The sequence below is a fragment of the Myodes glareolus genome, chromosome 4, assembly GCF_982192425.1.
Source record: "Myodes glareolus chromosome 4, mMyoGla1.1, whole genome shotgun sequence".
Lineage (NCBI taxonomy): Eukaryota > Metazoa > Chordata > Mammalia > Rodentia > Cricetidae > Myodes > Myodes glareolus.
In genome coordinates this window covers 14,699,633-14,715,429 of record NC_142029.1, presented here as the reverse complement: position 1 = coordinate 14,715,429, position 15,797 = coordinate 14,699,633, and the positions used below count along the sequence as shown (strand labels likewise).

General features: G+C 53.5%; 1 protein-coding gene across 3 annotated transcripts in view; it reads left to right on the top strand.

Annotated features, from left to right (window-relative positions):
• Positions 1 to 15,797, top strand: part of Col7a1 (collagen type VII alpha 1 chain) — a 31,754-nt gene that overhangs the window by 15,444 nt on the left and 513 nt on the right. The window contains exons 58-117 of one of the 3 annotated variants that reach the window (XM_087905228.1): positions 118 to 189; positions 262 to 297; positions 371 to 406; positions 496 to 576; positions 790 to 825; positions 1,086 to 1,157; positions 1,242 to 1,286; positions 2,542 to 2,577; positions 2,649 to 2,684; positions 2,790 to 2,885; positions 3,001 to 3,036; positions 3,128 to 3,163; positions 3,252 to 3,299; positions 3,613 to 3,648; positions 3,774 to 3,866; positions 3,953 to 4,153; positions 4,245 to 4,280; positions 4,367 to 4,420; positions 4,586 to 4,654; positions 4,898 to 4,942; positions 5,050 to 5,112; positions 5,294 to 5,338; positions 5,729 to 5,764; positions 5,872 to 5,907; positions 6,056 to 6,100; positions 6,214 to 6,246; positions 6,322 to 6,384; positions 6,490 to 6,525; positions 6,606 to 6,686; positions 6,814 to 6,882; positions 7,010 to 7,045; positions 7,121 to 7,162; positions 7,334 to 7,378; positions 7,468 to 7,512; positions 8,825 to 8,860; positions 8,944 to 9,003; positions 9,111 to 9,218; positions 9,387 to 9,458; positions 9,583 to 9,618; positions 9,744 to 9,803; positions 9,909 to 9,953; positions 10,261 to 10,296; positions 10,405 to 10,440; positions 10,518 to 10,574; positions 10,700 to 10,771; positions 11,072 to 11,143; positions 11,358 to 11,393; positions 11,632 to 11,712; positions 12,081 to 12,134; positions 12,408 to 12,461; positions 12,549 to 12,611; positions 12,943 to 13,005; positions 13,144 to 13,260; positions 13,893 to 13,970; positions 14,065 to 14,118; positions 14,268 to 14,316; positions 14,870 to 14,902; positions 15,040 to 15,126; positions 15,316 to 15,411; positions 15,542 to 15,736. In XM_087905228.1, coding sequence (XP_087761354.1) covers positions 118 to 189; positions 262 to 297; positions 371 to 406; positions 496 to 576; positions 790 to 825; positions 1,086 to 1,157; positions 1,242 to 1,286; positions 2,542 to 2,577; positions 2,649 to 2,684; positions 2,790 to 2,885; positions 3,001 to 3,036; positions 3,128 to 3,163; positions 3,252 to 3,299; positions 3,613 to 3,648; positions 3,774 to 3,866; positions 3,953 to 4,153; positions 4,245 to 4,280; positions 4,367 to 4,420; positions 4,586 to 4,654; positions 4,898 to 4,942; positions 5,050 to 5,112; positions 5,294 to 5,338; positions 5,729 to 5,764; positions 5,872 to 5,907; positions 6,056 to 6,100; positions 6,214 to 6,246; positions 6,322 to 6,384; positions 6,490 to 6,525; positions 6,606 to 6,686; positions 6,814 to 6,882; positions 7,010 to 7,045; positions 7,121 to 7,162; positions 7,334 to 7,378; positions 7,468 to 7,512; positions 8,825 to 8,860; positions 8,944 to 9,003; positions 9,111 to 9,218; positions 9,387 to 9,458; positions 9,583 to 9,618; positions 9,744 to 9,803; positions 9,909 to 9,953; positions 10,261 to 10,296; positions 10,405 to 10,440; positions 10,518 to 10,574; positions 10,700 to 10,771; positions 11,072 to 11,143; positions 11,358 to 11,393; positions 11,632 to 11,712; positions 12,081 to 12,134; positions 12,408 to 12,461; positions 12,549 to 12,611; positions 12,943 to 13,005; positions 13,144 to 13,260; positions 13,893 to 13,970; positions 14,065 to 14,118; positions 14,268 to 14,316; positions 14,870 to 14,902; positions 15,040 to 15,126; positions 15,316 to 15,411; positions 15,542 to 15,736 — 3,625 coding nt within the window. Of the gene's footprint in view, positions 1 to 117; positions 190 to 261; positions 298 to 370; positions 407 to 495; positions 577 to 789; positions 826 to 1,085; positions 1,158 to 1,241; positions 1,287 to 2,541; positions 2,578 to 2,648; positions 2,685 to 2,789; positions 2,886 to 3,000; positions 3,037 to 3,127; positions 3,164 to 3,251; positions 3,300 to 3,612; positions 3,649 to 3,773; positions 3,867 to 3,952; positions 4,154 to 4,244; positions 4,281 to 4,366; positions 4,421 to 4,585; positions 4,655 to 4,897; positions 4,943 to 5,049; positions 5,113 to 5,293; positions 5,339 to 5,728; positions 5,765 to 5,871; positions 5,908 to 6,055; positions 6,101 to 6,213; positions 6,247 to 6,321; positions 6,385 to 6,489; positions 6,526 to 6,605; positions 6,687 to 6,813; positions 6,883 to 7,009; positions 7,046 to 7,120; positions 7,163 to 7,333; positions 7,379 to 7,467; positions 7,513 to 8,824; positions 8,861 to 8,943; positions 9,004 to 9,110; positions 9,219 to 9,386; positions 9,459 to 9,582; positions 9,619 to 9,743; positions 9,804 to 9,908; positions 9,954 to 10,260; positions 10,297 to 10,404; positions 10,441 to 10,517; positions 10,575 to 10,699; positions 10,772 to 11,071; positions 11,144 to 11,357; positions 11,394 to 11,631; positions 11,713 to 12,080; positions 12,135 to 12,407; positions 12,462 to 12,548; positions 12,612 to 12,942; positions 13,006 to 13,143; positions 13,261 to 13,892; positions 13,971 to 14,064; positions 14,119 to 14,267; positions 14,317 to 14,869; positions 14,903 to 15,039; positions 15,127 to 15,315; positions 15,445 to 15,541; positions 15,737 to 15,797 lie in introns of all 3 variants that reach the window. The other 2 variants (XM_087905227.1, XM_087905229.1) reach the window with 2 other exon arrangements.

Here is a 15,797-nt window from a genome sequence, read left to right as displayed (position 1 = left end):
GTGGGTAAAGCGAAGCCAGAAGTCTGGCAATGATCTGGTGTCCCTTACGACGGGACCCGGCTCAAATGTACTTAGTGGCTGAGGAGTGTTCCCTCAGCAAGCCTGTCTCTGCCACAGGGAGAGCCTGGACAGGAGGGTCCTCGAGGACCCAAGGGTGATCCTGGCCCCCCTGGAGCCTCTGGAGAAAGGGTAAGTGTGATGGTCTGTGGGAACTGTAGTCCTGGAAAACCTCACTCTGACTCTTCTTTCCTCTGTCCTCAGGGCATTGACGGGCTTCGGGGACCCCCTGGCCCACAGGTGAGTACCTGCTTTGTCCCTTAACTTGTGTCACCATCTTGCTGGCACCATTTACTGACCTTCTTCCCTCCAGGGAGACCCAGGTGTCCGAGGCCCTGCAGGAGACAAGGTAAGATGATGTAATCTATTTCTGGAGGTGGAGCTGGCTCTTGGACCCATCTCGGTCTGCAAGGCTTCCTGCCACTCTGTTTTCTTCAGGGTGATCGGGGGCCCCCAGGTCTGGATGGCCGGAATGGGCTGGATGGGAAACCAGGAGCACTTGGCCCCCCAGGGCCACATGTGAGTAATGGCTGTCCCATTTCTGTATCCCTTCACTTCGTTTGGTTGGCCTTGAGGTCTGGCACCAGCTGTGTGTTTTCCTCTTAGAGCCTTCCCGTATGGGGCATAGCACCGTTACCTGGAGGGAAGAGGCTTTGGGGGTCACAGAAACCATTGTCCTGCCAGTGGGCAGGGACCCTCATCCCTTGTACCTAACTTTGAATGTCTTCTTAGGGTGCTTCAGGCAAAGCTGGAGACCCTGGGAGAGATGTAAGTTAGGGGAGATGCCAGGATGGAGGGTGGTTTGGAGGCCCAGCAGAAATTCCATTCAGGTCTCACATCAATGAAAATAGGGCCAGTTGGTCCTTCTGGGTCTTTGTTAGGTCTCAGTCCCTAGGCAGCAGGTCAGTAGAGTCCCCTTGCTGACCTCTGTGTTACACATCACTGGGGGCCCTCCTTGGCAATGGGGTGCCATGTCCTAACTGGTATCTCAGAGACCCTCTCAATCCTAGCAATGGATTTTTTTCCAGGGGCTTCCAGGCCTTCGAGGAGAACATGGCCCCACTGGCCAACCTGGTCCCCCTGGGCCCCCTGGAGTACCTGTGAGTCCAGCTTCATGTTGTCCTTGTAGTCTCTTCCTACTGCTATCGGAGCCCTGATATCTGACCAACACTCTGTTCCCACAGGGAAAGGCAGGCGAGGATGGCAAACCTGGTCTAAATGGGAAAAACGTGAGTGTGTCTAAGTGTTACTAAACCTGCCAAGAAAGGCCAGTGCATTCACATAGCCCAGAAACATAGACAATACCTGAAACATGTGTACTGACACATGTAGACATGCACCAATACAAACACAGCCCCCGTGTGAAGATGTATCTGAAGTGTGTTCTAGTACACACGTGGGCAGCCTTGCAGACACGGTGAGTTAGGTGCGTGTGTCCGTTCAGAAGGGCCAGACTCAGAGAGTTAGGTGTGTGTCCGTTCAGAAGGGCCAGACTCGGAGAGTTAGGTGCGTGTCTGTTCAGAAGGGCCAGACGCAGAGAGTTAGGTGTGTGTCTGTTCAGAAGGGCCAGACGCAGAGAGTTAGGTGTGTGTCCATTCAGAAGGGCCAGACTCGGAGAGTTAGGTGTGTGTCCGTTCAGAAGGGCCAGACGCAGAGTTAGGTGTGTGTCCGTTCAGAAGGGCCAGATGCGGAGAGTTAGGTGTGTGTCCGTTCAGAAGGGCCAGACGCAGAGTTAGGTGTGTGTCCGTTCAGAAGGGCCAGATGCGGAGAGTTAGGTGTGTGTCCGTTCAGAAGGGCCAGTGCATGACAAGATAAGGCACAGCCACCTGTCCAGTCAAAGAGACACAAAAACAGGTTGGGAGCAACAGATCTGTGGGCATCAAGCCACATTCAGTGGCTTGTAGAGACATGTTAACACTTGACATTTTGCTTAGACAAAGTCCCATAGCTGTGTCATGACACATCTGAGGACATGCTGGCAATGTGTTTATAGCAACAGTCACCAACACATGTATGACCATATATATTGAAAATTATATAAGGTTGGCAGACACAAGTCAAAACATAGAGTTTTTAAGGATCTGGAGACTTTAGTGCACACATACAAACTCATGCTAAGACATAGGCCATGATAAGCAGACAAGCAGGGAAAGTCACCTTCTAGGACATGAAAAGCTCTGTACACCCGCTAAGACACATATGAGCATGTGAACTCACAAGACATGGACACCTACTATGTCCGCGTAGATGTGGAGTTACACATATATGGAGAGCTAACGGAGGAGGGCATGAATACATGTGCATGGATGCAGACACTATAGGCATACCCATAGGCACGCAGCAGTTGGCTGGGAAGGACACACAGACACTTTAAGACACACAGAGCCATGAAGTTACAGGCACAGATTCAGTTACAGTCATCTGACATCTATACCGACAGTCTCAAAGCTGGACCATCTAGGCTTATGAGTCTTCTGCCCACAGGGAGAACCGGGAGACCCTGGAGAAGATGGGAGGAAGGTAAGCCCCTCACCTTGGAGGATGCTGTGGCTTCAGATTGGACCATGTCTAAAAATCCCTGTCTTCCTTAGGGAGAAAAGGGAGATTCTGGTGCCCCTGGAAGAGAAGTAAGTGCTTGAGATTTTTATATTCTGTGACCCCGATCATGACCTTGTGAGGGATCTGGTTCCACTCTTCCCTGAGGCCCTTGATGCTGACTGTATGCTCCACAGGGTCCTGATGGTCCCAAGGGTGAACGTGGAGCTCCTGGTAATCCTGGACTCCAGGGTCCTCCAGGTCTCCCAGGACAGGTCGGTCCTCCTGGCCAGGTGAGTGCCTAGGGTAATTCTAGGACTTGGAATCAATGGCCCATTATGTTTCCCGGGCTACCCTCCTGGGATGCCTTGACCCTATGTGACCCCTTTATGTCCCCTTATATTTCAGGGTTTCCCTGGTGTCCCAGGAAGTGTGGGTCCTAAGGTGAGTATGTGTATCTATGTTGGATAAAGAGTATGATAAGGGACACGCAGGATTAGGAGACATGTCCCCACTTGATCATTCTTTGTTCTAGGGTGACCGTGGAGAGACTGGATCCAAAGGGGAACAGGTGAGGCTGGAGCTCAGGTAGCTATGCCCTCCCCTGGATATACACACATCCCACAGGATGGGTTCCAGCGCTCATGTCTTGTCTCTAGGGCCTTCCTGGAGAACGTGGCCTGCGAGGAGAACCTGGGAGCTTGCTGGTGAGCCAGACCTGGCCCTTGACCCTTGTCTGCTTACCTCTAGCCGCCACTTCTTCCTCACTTTTCCCTTGCTGTGAGACTCTGTGGGTTCTACCCTCTGTGCCCAGCCCCTTGTCCTTTGGGGTTCCTATCGCTTCCCTTCAAGGAAGCACAGGTAATGGAGAAATGCCAAAGATAGTCTTCCAGTGGCCTCACACTTGACCTCCACGGAGGCCGAGAGGATGTAGAAACTCACCCGGGTGACAATGTAGGGCAGGAGGCAGGGCCTTCTCTCGCATGGAAACCTAGCTCTTTACCATCTTTGTGTCTCCAGAATGCAGAGGGGTTGCTGGAAACCGCTGGCATCAAGGTAGGTTGTTCAGAGCTGAGGTGGGGTCAAGTGGGGCACTGTGAGACAAGCAGACTCCACAGGGCCTTGTGGATTAGCTGTGTCAGCTACAGGCCCTGCTCCTCTGGGCCCTCACCGTTCCTCAGGTGTCAGCCCTGCGGGACATTGTGGAGACCTGGGATGAGCGGAGACATGGCCCCAAGGGGGACCCCGGTGAGCGAGGCCCTCCAGGCAAGGAGGTAAGTGGCTGGTGACTGCTCGGTGGAGATGCCTTGTGGAGGCCATGTTCTAACAGACATAAGCATCTACCCTTCTCCTCCCACAGGGCTCCATTGGTTTTCCTGGAGAACGTGGACTGAAGGGAGATCGTGGAGACCCTGGCCCTCAGGGGCCTCCCGGTCTGGCCCTTGGGGAGAGGGGTCCACCTGGCCCACCTGGCCTTGCTGGGGAACCTGGAAAGCCTGGCATTCCTGGACTCCCAGGCCGGGCCGGTGGTGTGGGGGAGGCAGGACGGCCAGGAGAGAGGGTGAGTCTGGGGCTGACCAGGAGAGCCAGGGCAATAGTTAGAGCGACTGGCCTCCCCGTGGAGTTGGCCTCACACTGCTCTTTGTATCCAGGGAGAACGAGGAGAGAAAGGAGACCGTGGAGAACAGGTGTGTGCTGGGGGAGGCACCCCAAAGCAGTCCTTGCTGGAGCCTGTACCGGCCGGCACAACCTCCCATTGTCTTCTCTTCTGCAGGGCAGAGATGGCCTTCCTGGCCTCCCTGGACCGCCTGGCCCTCCTGGCCCCAAGGTGATCACCCAGCCTTGTGACTGGTGATGATGTTACCCTGAGACTGGGCCCTAGAAACTCCATGCAGTATCTTCAGTCCCATAATTCTATGTGATCCTGAGACCTGTACTGATCCCTTAATCTATATAACAGACTCATCTTCCATCCATTGCTTCGTTCTCACAGGTGGCTATCGAGGACCCAGATACTGGACCCTCTAGAGAACAAGGACCCCCTGGACTCAAAGGTGCTAAGGTCAGTGTGGGGGTCAACTTGTGGTTTTGTTTTGTTTTTTCGAGACAGGGTTTCTTTGTGTAACTGTTCTAGCTGTCCTGGAACTAGCTCTTGTAGACCAGGCTGGCCTCAAACTCACAGAGATCCGCTTGCCTCTGCCTCCCGAGTACTGGTAATAAAGGTGTGCGCCACCAGCACCCAACATGGGGTCAACTTGTGACCCACCATAACACTAGCGCCTGACCTGACATCTCATCTATACAGGGGGAGCCTGGCAGTGATGGTGACCGTGGACCCAAAGGAGACAGGGTGAGGCTTGCTACCCCACTGTATTCTGTATGGGGCATGCCAAAAGTGCACATATATGTACACACATGGCAGAGAATGGCACTCAGGGCATGGCTTTTTGCTTGCAGGGTGTACCAGGCGTCAAAGGAGACCAGGGAGAGCCTGGGAAGCGGGGTCATGATGGCAGCCCGGTGAGTTGCTGTCCCATAGGTCACACGTGTGCAAGGCTGTGACTCTTCCATCTGTTGTCTCATATATAAGGCTGGAGTCAGCACTGTTTGTCCTGCCCTTGGACATCAGGGGCAGGGTGGGCAGTGAATAAGCTAGGGTTGGGCATAAGGGTAAGGTGGTCTTAGACATATTTTCTTACAGGGTCTCCCAGGAGAACGTGGTGTGGCTGGGCCTGAAGGGAAGCCGGTGAGTAAGCAGGAATAGCCGGCCCAGGATTTGAGACCCTCACTGTGTGTTTATTACTCCAGAGGAATAAAGTTATGCCCAAGTATAAATTGTAGACTTAGGTGCATGATGTCTGACAGGTTTACTGTATGTGCATGTTTGTGTATCTGTCTGTAAGGGGCAATTCACGGGTCTATATGGTCATCTGTGCCTGAGAAGTGGGGATAGTAGCATGTTCACTGTGTGTGTGTGTCTGTGTGTCTGTCTGTAAGGGGCAGTCCAAGGGTACATATGCTCATTTATGCCTGAGAAGTGGGGAGAGTACAGTACTCACCAGGCAAAGCCCTCAGAAGGTGGGAACAGGCCAAAGTGAGGCCTGGACCCAGGTTCAGCAGCCCCTTCCTTCTGCAGGGTCTGCAGGGCCCAAGGGGGACCCCTGGCCCAGCGGTGAGTACATTAGAACCTTCACTTCTGCTCCCATCCTGTGCCAGTGAAAATCATTACCTACTTTCCCTGGGTGTGATTGGCCCCTTTCATCAGACTGTCCCCAACAGGGTGGCCACGGAGACCCTGGACCACCTGGTGCCCCGGTGAGTGATGGGGAAGCACTGCCTAGTGAGGGTAGGAGAGGGTCGGGACAGACTCTGTCACTGTTGACAAGCCAGGCTTTGGTCACGAGGATCCTGGAGCCCAGGCAGACAGCACTGACCTGTGTCCTGCCTTCACACTCCTCTCTAGGGTCTTGCTGGTCCTGCAGGACCCCAGGGACCTTCAGGCCTGAAGGTGAGTGTAGCCATGAAAGGGGAATGGGTTGGTACATATGAAGAAGGAGGGGAATTCCAGGTATGTCTTTTCCCATGATGGAGCTGAGCATGTGGTTTCTGGCTCTTTTCCAGGGGGAGCCTGGAGAAACAGGACCCCCGGGACGGGTGAGTAGTGTTGCTCTTGAGGTCGCATTACTAGTACACCTGTGCGGTTGTCACTATTCCAAATTCCTCTTCCAGGGTCTGCCTGGACCTACTGGAGCTGTGGGACTTCCTGGCCCTCCTGGCCCTTCAGGCCTTGTGGTGAGTGAGTTGCTATAGGGTTACCATAATCTCCTCAGGTACCACACTCTCCTGTGTCCTTTGTCCCTCTGCCCACGTGACCCTTGTATCTGCTCCCCCCACCAGGGTCCACAAGGGTCACCAGGTTTGCCTGGACAAGTGGTAAGTCCTGGCAGTCTTGGGTTGGGCTTCAGAGCTTAAGGGTCATGATGCAGGATCTTGACTGAGCTCCACCTTTTCAGGGGGAGACAGGGAAGCCAGGACCCCCAGGTCGTGATGGTACCAGTGGAAAGGATGGAGACAGGGGAGGTCCTGGTGTGCCGGTATGTATTTTGGGGGAGCTGGTGGTGGGCCTGTTGTGGGGTCCTGTGCCCAGCTGACTGGATAGCAGCTGGAATGGTGGGAACGGGGTGATGAAGAGACTGAATTCCTCACAATGCTCTTTCCCAGGGGTTGCCAGGTTCGCCTGGCCCTGTTGGACCTAAAGGAGAACCTGGACCTGTGGGGGCCCCTGGACAGGTGACCTTTGGCTCTGCTTCCTGCCCCCTGCTCACCCCTAAGCCCCAGTTTTCACCTATCATCTGGGAAGGCAGGGTGGGGATGGGAAAGAAGGGTGTCTAGGCTACTCACATGGCGTTCCCCACAGGCGGTGGTTGGGCCCCCTGGAGCAAAAGGCGAGAAGGTGAGTAGGCAGACCTGAAAGAAAGGGCCGAGGAATGGGAGTGAAGGAAACCCACTGACCCCCCTCTGTTATCAGGGAGCCCCAGGAGACCTTGCTGGAGCCCTGCTGGGTGAGCCGGTGAGTGAAACACCCCTGACAGTAGGTGTCTTTTGACCCATAGCTTATCCATCCCCATGACTCTTAGCTTTCACAGTGTCCCCCACATTTGACCCTGGCCTCAGGCCTACCTCAAGATTCATCTGTTTGTGATTGACACCTGTGTTGTTACATGGCCCCTACTCTCCTTAGGGAGCCAAAGGTGACCGAGGACTACCAGGACCACGGGGTGAGAAAGTAAGTGGATCTGGGCTTCCAGCGTAAGTGCTGGGTAGAGTAGGGGTGAGGCTGGGAAGCCAGGGACCCTTACCATCCTTTTTGTGCAGGGTGAAGCTGGCCGTGCAGGAGAGCCTGGAGACCCTGGGGAAGATGTGAGTCTGGGGTCTGGGCAGGACCAAGCCCGACTTGACCATGAAAACAAGGACCATTCTTGGGTTTGGTCATATCTCTAACCTCTGTGCCTATGTTCTCAGGAGGTTTCTGTTTGAAAGACACACGGCCACACTTGTAGACACAAATTTGGCTTCTGTGTGCCCTTGCTTGATCTTCTGTCCCTTACCATGGCTGAGCCCATGTATGTCTGTTACCACCTCATCTTCCAAGTCTTGGGACACAGCTGATTTCCTGCAGGCCTCTCCTTGGTCATGTGTTTATGATCTTGTCTTCCACCCCCGCCTGAGTACACATCTGTGGTCACATCGAAGTTCCCTGATGAGCGTTTCCATTGAGTGCCACATCCGCGGTTCCTCTTGTTTGCACGCTCATGTGTGAGCTCTGTGGGCCTGTGGTCACATCTGGGCTTCCCTTGGCCTGTGCTCATACTCATTTGAGTTCCCCTGGGAATATTTTTGGTATATATAGAAGCTTAGCATTCACACCCCTACACATGAGTGTACATGTTTGTCTGTGCATCACTGGCCTGCCTGTTGTCCTCGGAGGCTAGAAAGGGCATAGGATCCCTCGGAACTGGACTTGTAGATGAGTGTGAACTGCCATGTGGGTCCTGGGAATTGAACCCGAGTCCTCTGTGTACCAGGCTTTTTCTTTTTCCAACCAGCTCCCAACTCACGACACAGAGACTTGTTATTACTTTTGAATACTTAGCCTAGCTTAGGCATGTTTCTGGCTAGCTCTTTTAACTTAAATTAATCTGTTTCATTTTATCTATCTTCTGCCTTGGGACTTTTTGCTTTTTCTTTCTTCTGTATATCTTATTTTCACGACTCTTCAAGTCTAGCTGGCTGGCGGCTGCCTGGCCCAGGTGTGTTCCTTGTTCTCTCCTCCTTCTTCTCCCTCTTCTTGTTCCTTCTCTTTCTAGCCTAGATATCTCCTTCTACTTATCCTCTCTGCCTGGAAGCCCCACCTATCCTTTCTCTGCCTAGCTATTGGCTGCTCAGTGCTTTATTAGACCAATCAGGTGCCTTAGTTAGGCAAAGTGAAACAAATGCAACTCATCCTTACATAATTAAACACAGATCCTTATATCATTAAACAAATACAGCACAAACAAATGTGACACATCTTTACACAGTTGCAGTAATATTCTGCAGCACAAACAAAGGTAACATATCTTTGCCCAGTTCAAATAATATCCCACACCACCTCTAGAAAAGCAGCCAGTGCTCTTAACCACAGAGTCATTGCTCCAGCTTGAATTTTGTCTTTATTTTTATTATTTTTTAGGGTCAAAAAGGGGCTCCAGGACTCAAAGGTCTCAAGGTACATTTATGTGGAAGGGCTGTTGCTTGGGGCTATGGTCTTGTGATTCTTTAAGCCTGATAAGATTCTTCTTTCCCTTAAAGGGTGAGCCAGGAATTGGGGTTCAGGGCCCCCCTGGGCCAGCTGGTCCTCCAGGTATGAAGGTAAGACAGAGTCTCCTCACAGTTCCCAGAGATGGGAGGAAAGTGTTCTGGGCCTGGGCTTGGGAAGGCATCCTTCTGTGACCACTCTTCCTTTTCATCTGTTTCAGGGGGACTTGGGCTCCCCTGGTGCCCCCGGTGCTCCTGGTGTCGTTGGATTCCCTGGTCAGACAGGACCTCGAGGAGAGATGGGCCAGCCAGGGCCTGTTGGGGAGCGGGTAAGAGGACTGGGAACAGCATGTGGGGACTTGGGGACCTCAAGACCTCTGATCTGGTAGCAGGTGAGGAAGGAACCCAGGCCCTTTCTCAGGTGGTGTCCAGTCTTAAGAGGAAGAGAAGGGGGTTCTCAAATCACCCCCCATCTCCCTTGTTCCATTTCCCTATAGGGTCTGGCAGGCCCTCCAGGGAGAGAAGGTGCCCCAGGTCCCTTGGGGCCACCTGGACCACCAGGGTTAGTGGTGAGTAGGACTACCCGAATGCCCCAAGTCTGCCTGCGTGAGGGTTATTGATGTGGCTAGGCCATGAGGTTGGGTGTGTGAGAACTTTGAGCCTATAGGTTCCTCACCTCACTCTGACCCACAGGGAGCACCTGGCGCCTCTGGACTCAAAGGAGACAAGGTAGATGAAATGCTGCTGACTCTTTCCTGTGCCTCTGTCTCTGTCACAGCTTCTACCGAGCTTCTATAACCCTCTGTCCTTTACTGAGTCCCCTTACACATCCCTGGTGTCCTGTTGATCTCTAGGGAGACCCTGGAGCAGGGCTGCCTGGGCCCCGAGGAGAGCGTGGCGAGCCAGGTGTCCGGGTACGTATGTCCTCGCCACAGCCAGGGCTCACCACCCCTTCGCCATCACAGTTCCTGCCTCAGAGTCCCAGTCTCTGAGTCAGTGAACCCATTGTTACCGTTCAGGGGGAAGATGGCCACCCCGGCCAGGAAGGACCTCGGGGACTCATGGTAGGTCCTGTTGTGTGACTCCAGTTCCTTGCCTGACCTCCTTTGTGCCCGTGGGGCACTGCAGTCTGTGCTAGCCCTCTGGTTCTTTGTTGGCTCTGGTCCTCTGTGTCTCTTGTTCCTCTCTGGTCCTCTGTCCTGCTCTATCCTCTGTGCCACCTCCTCCCTAGTCCTCCCTCCCTAGTCCTCCCTTCCTAGTCCTCCCTTCCTAGTCCTCCCTTCCTAGTCCTCCCTTCCTAGTCCTCCCTTCCTAGTCCTCCCTCCCTAGTCCTCCCACATCCATTGTCATAATCGTATTTTCTTCACATAGGGGCCTCCTGGCAGCCGGGGAGACCGAGGGGAGAAGGTAAGAATGTGGGGGGAAGGCCCCTGGGGTGAGTGGGGTAAGAATGGATATATAATTAAGTTCTGGAGCCTCCCCAGCTTGGGTGAGATTCATTCTTCTATCCAATAGGGCGACGCTGGAACAGTAGGGCTAAAGGGTGATAAGGTATGTATGGTTATCAGGGGGGCTGGAGCAAGAGGCCAAGGTGCTCCTGCCTCTGCTGATCCCTTTCTGCCCCTCAGGGTGACTCAGCTGTGATAGAGGGGCCTCCAGGGCCGCGAGGTGCCAAAGGAGACAAGGTGAGTGGGCCTGGTTCAGATATGAACTGGGTCTCTCTTGGCTGGCCCAGTTGATCCAAGAGCTCAGCTTTCCAGTACACGAGGGGCCTCCAGCTCCTGACCCCAATTTCTGACCTCTGACCTAGGGTGAACGAGGCCCTCGAGGTGCAGATGGTGACAAAGGACCTCGGGGAGACAGTGGGGATCCTGGCGACAAGGTACAAGAAAGAGTGGGTTTTCCTCATGGAATTCTGCAGGCCATGTATGTGTTTCACAGAGAGTCGGGGAGGGCGGAGCTTATGGCGGGTGATAGGGAAATTTAGGCTGCAGTGACTCTAGGGGTGGCACAGAGGATGGGGACTCTTGGGCGGAGTCCAGTGCCTCAGGGTAAAACTAGGTGGGGGGGGTTGGGGGAGCTCTGGGTTATGACCCTGTGAGGGGAACAAGAGAGCCCTTGGATGTTAGGGGTGCTCCAGACGGTGTCTTGACTCTGTCCTTTCTTCTGGTAACCCCTAAAGGGCTCCAAAGGAGAGCCTGGTGATAAAGGCTCAACTGGATCAATTGGAGTTCGAGGCCTCACAGGACCCAAGGCACGTTCCACTTGAGGTTTATTCATCACTCACACCTGCCGTGGGGATTTCTTATGTTAGAGGGATCCTGCTTTCCTTGGTCACACATGTGTTCACACCGGATCTGTGTGCAGCCTGTTCCCTGGCTGACTGTGACTGCGTGCGCATAGATAAGCCAGCATGGGCACATGGGCACGGTTACACTGAAGGACTTGGCCCAATCTGTTTCCCACAGGGTGAGCCAGGCGCTGCAGGGATCCCCGGTGAGCCGGTAAGATGCCCCAATCCCTCAGAGACCCTATCCTCGCAAGGCCCCCCGTTTTCATGATAGCCCTGACGGTGTGACCTTTTAGGGACCTACGTTTTTATGGCCTTCCTTTTCCTAGAAGCTCCACCTCTTAGTGAGCTCTAGGATGGTGACCCCAGCTTGTTCCCAAGGCGAGGGGTGGTGGCTGAAGTCCCCGCCTGCAGTCTAGGCTGATCCCTTTGGATGCCTCGCTTTCCTCCAGGGAGCCCCAGGAAAGGATGGAGCCCCCGGTTTCCGAGGAGACAAAGGAGATATTGGCATCACGGGTCCCCGGGGCCTCAAGGTGAGAAAGAATCTATTGTTTTTCTATTCAAAATGGCCTGGTGTTGGAGAATAAGGGACCTAGGGTCCAATCTGGGGGCTCAGGTTACATAGAGTGTTGGTGCAGGGTTGGAATGCCTCAAACGAGTAGTAAGAGTTGGTTTTAAGGTCAAGGATTCAAGATGAGGTAGAAGTGGCTCTTTTTTTTTTTTAAAAAAATTGTGAACCCAAATTCTCATGTAGTCCAGGCTAGCTTTGAACTCGCTACGTAGCCAAGCCTGGACTTGAATTCCTGACTCTCTTGCCTTTACCCCCCAAGTGCTGGGATCACAGATGTGTGCCATCATACCTGACTGAGACACTGCTTTCTCATCTGCTTTCCTACCTTAGGGAGAAAGAGGAATGAAGGGAGCCTGTGGCCTTGATGGAGAAAAAGGAGATAAGGTATAAATTTACCAGAGATGTGGGGGTTGTGGGGGCTGTGGGGGCTGTAGCTAGGGCTGTGGGGGCTGATGCTGGGGGCTGATGTGGTGGCTGTAGCGAGGACTGTGGGGGCTGATGCTGGGGGCTGATGGAGATGTGGGGGCTGTAGCTAGGGCTGTGGAGGCTGATGCTGGGGGCTGTAGTGAGAACTGTGGGGGCTGAAGTGGGGGCTGATGCGGGTGGGGGCTGTAGGGGCTGGGGTCCAAGGCTTACTCCTCTACCTGATGCCTCCAGGGAGAAGCTGGTTTTCCCGGCCGCCCTGGGTTGGCAGGACGGAAAGGAGACGCAGTGAGTGTCAGGGTAGGATCCACCCTAAATGACAAGGGGCAGTTGGCTAGAGAATCAACCTGACATTTTCTTTCCTCTTTCCTGTAGGGGGAGCCTGGTATGCCTGGTCAGGTCGGGGCTCCTGGCAAAGAGGGTCTGATTGGTCCCAAGGTACAGGAGCTCTTGATAATGGACTTGATGGGGGTGGAGTCAGGCAGGACAGAGAAAGTCCATAGGATCAAGGAAGATTGTGGCTTTGGGGGATCATGTGTGGCTGTTCTTGAGATTTCAGGAGAGACTGGGGTCACAGTAGAGAGGTAGGGTGAAAGAGTAGAAGGTGAGGGAGGGGTCATGTTGTATGGGATTGAGTTGGGTTGAAACATTAACAGATGGTTGGGTCATCCACTGTAGAGAGCATTGGTCCAGGGGGCATACAAGGATGTACAAGAGTGGAGGGAGGGACGTCAGGGCTGAGTGTATTTTCTGCTTCTTCTGTTTCCAGGGCGACAGAGGCTTTGATGGGCAGTCAGGACCCAAGGGTGACCAAGGCGAGAAGGGGGAAAGGGTGAGTTGATGGGCATTCAGGACCCAAGGGTGACCAAGGCCAGAAAGGGGAGAGGGTGAGTTGATGTGGGGTCTGTGATCTGAGGGGAGTGGTTTCATCTTGAAGGAGTTTTGGTAACTAGCGCTTTTCTATCCACAGGGGCCCCCAGGAGTTGGGGGCTTCCCAGGTCCCAAAGGGAATGATGGCTCTAGTGGTCCCCCAGGGCCACCTGGCGGGGTTGGTCCCAAAGGCCCTGAAGGACTTCAGGGTCAGAAGGTACGTTTCTTCATCTGTGACTCCTGATCATTGACCCTACCCTCCCTGCTTTGGTTGTCATTTTAGACAGGATCTCACTATGTAGCCTTGGGTGGCTTGAAACTCTCTATGTGGACCAGGCTAGTCTCAAATTCAGAATTCTTGCCTTTGCATCTCAGGCGCTAAGATTAAAGACATGTGCCACCATACTGGCTTTGTGTTTTTACATTTTTATTTTTTTTATTCTATGTATATGAATGTTTTGCCTGAACATCGGTCTGTGTACCATATGTCTGCCTGGTACCTGAGAAGGCCAGAAGAGGGCATTAGATCCCCTGGAACTGGAGTTTTTGTGAGCCACCAAGTGGGTGCTGGGAACCAAGCCTGAGTCCTTTATTAGAACAGCAAATGCTGTAGCTGCTAAGCCATCTCTCCAGCTTGGCTTTCTCATTTTGAATAGCCCAGGGCCCTGCACAGGCTAAGCAGGCGCTGTATCGCTGAGCTCCACCCCAGCTCCCACAGCCATTCCCACCTCTCTAAACCATGATCCTACAACCCGGGCTCTGATCTCCATGTTCCAGTCTCTGAAGCTGTGGTCCTCTCGTTGTCTGTAGTCTACTCTGTCATTGTCTACTTGGTCCTTGTGTTAACAGGGTGAGCGAGGTCCCCCTGGAGAGAGTGTGGTGGGGGCTCCTGGTGCTCCTGGTACTCCCGGTGAGAGGGGAGAGCAGGTAAGTGTCAATTTCTGGGTTTGGAGTCAGAGATTAGCATGATCTCTGTTGTCTGTGAGATCTGTCACGACCTGGTCACATTTGCTGTGCACAGGGGCGACCAGGACCTGCTGGCCCTCGTGGGGAGAAAGGAGAAGCTGCACTGACTGTGAGTTTGGCCTGGGTGGGATATGTCACCCAGCACCCTGACCCCCTGGTCCCAGAGCTCTTGATTTGATATGACTAGTCTTTGATCCCTGCATTATGCGACTCATGATTCATGGGTTCTTCGGGGGCCTTGTGGTCTTGTGTTCCCAGGAGGATGACATTCGGAGCTTTGTGCGTCAGGAGATGAGTCAGCATTGTGGTGAGTGGGTCTAATATGGAGTCTCCTGCCCCCACCCCATCCTAGGACACCTAGATAGGGCTGGCAAGTTCCCAGAACTCACAGAGGGCCACATGCTAACAGGACTCCCTTGATGGAGGGGGACAGATGTGGGCTGCATTTGGAGGGGTAGAGTGGGGGACAGAGCTATCCCAGAAGATGTGGCACAGGTAGGGAGTGATGATTCTGGGACCCCGCTTCTTCCTACTGTGACCGTTTTCATCTCTGTGCCTCCTGCCCCGACTTCCTTGGTCCCTTGCTTCCCTGGTCTATTTCCAGCTTCTTGTTCCTGCCGGCTCATCATGTCTACATTTCTTCCGGTCTTTCTCCTCCCTTTCCTTCTTCACCTCTTGCCTGTTCTCCCTTCTGACTCCTCTGGCTCTCGCTGGCTCTCCTGCGGTATCTCTGTAAATCTTACCCCACATGCGTGTGTGTCTTTTATCTGTTTCTCTTTCTCCATCTTCCCATCTTTTTCTTTGTCTCTTGTTCTTCACTTTTCATGACCTCATTCTACCTTTTTTTCTGTCCCATCCAGCCTGCCAGGGACAGTTTATTGCATCTGGATCACGTGAGTAGCTTTCTGTATCTAAAACTTTCTTCATCTAAGGCACTGACTTTTCTGCCTATCATTTGGGTCCTCTCAGCAGGGATGAGGCTAGAGTGGCTGACCTGATAACCAAGAGTGTCACCACTGCCCTGTTCTAGGACCTCTCCCCAGCTATGCTGCGGATACAGCTGGCCCCAAGCTCCACCGTGTGCCTGTGCTCCGGGTCTCTCATGTAGAGGAGGAAGGTGAGGCTGGTAATCCATGGGACATATACAGATTGGGTACAGATATGTATATCAGTGCACATTGCACATATATAGAGTCTACACACAGGACACACACACACACATTTCTGCACATGGGGGAGACATGCTATCTACTTTATCCCAGAGCCAGCAGGGACCCCCTCAAAGCATACCCTACCCTGCCTGCAGGCCAGGTACCCCCCGAAGATGACGACGACTTCTCTGAGTACTCGGTGTATTCTGTGGAAGACTACCAGGACCCCGAGGTTCCTTGGGATGGCGATGGTGATAGTAAGGGCTGGGACCAGAGAGGTTCAGGTAGTGACACATGAAGCCCATCCCATTGCTGATCTTTTGATTTTGGATTCCTCTGATCCCCCACCATCCCCAATAACCTAACTACCAATAACCCTAGATCCCTGCTCCCTGCCACTGGATGAGGGCTCCTGTACTGCCTACACCCTGCGCTGGTACCATCGGGCCGTGCCTGGTGGCACAGCCTGTCATCCCTTTGTCTATGGTGGCTGCGGAGGGAATGCCAACCGTTTTGGAACCCGTGAGGCATGTGAGCACCGCTGCCCACCTCAAGTGGTCCACAGCCAGAAAACAGGTAGGGGCCTAGATTCTCTCAGTGAAGCTGCACCAACATGTATCAGTGTGGCTGCATTTCC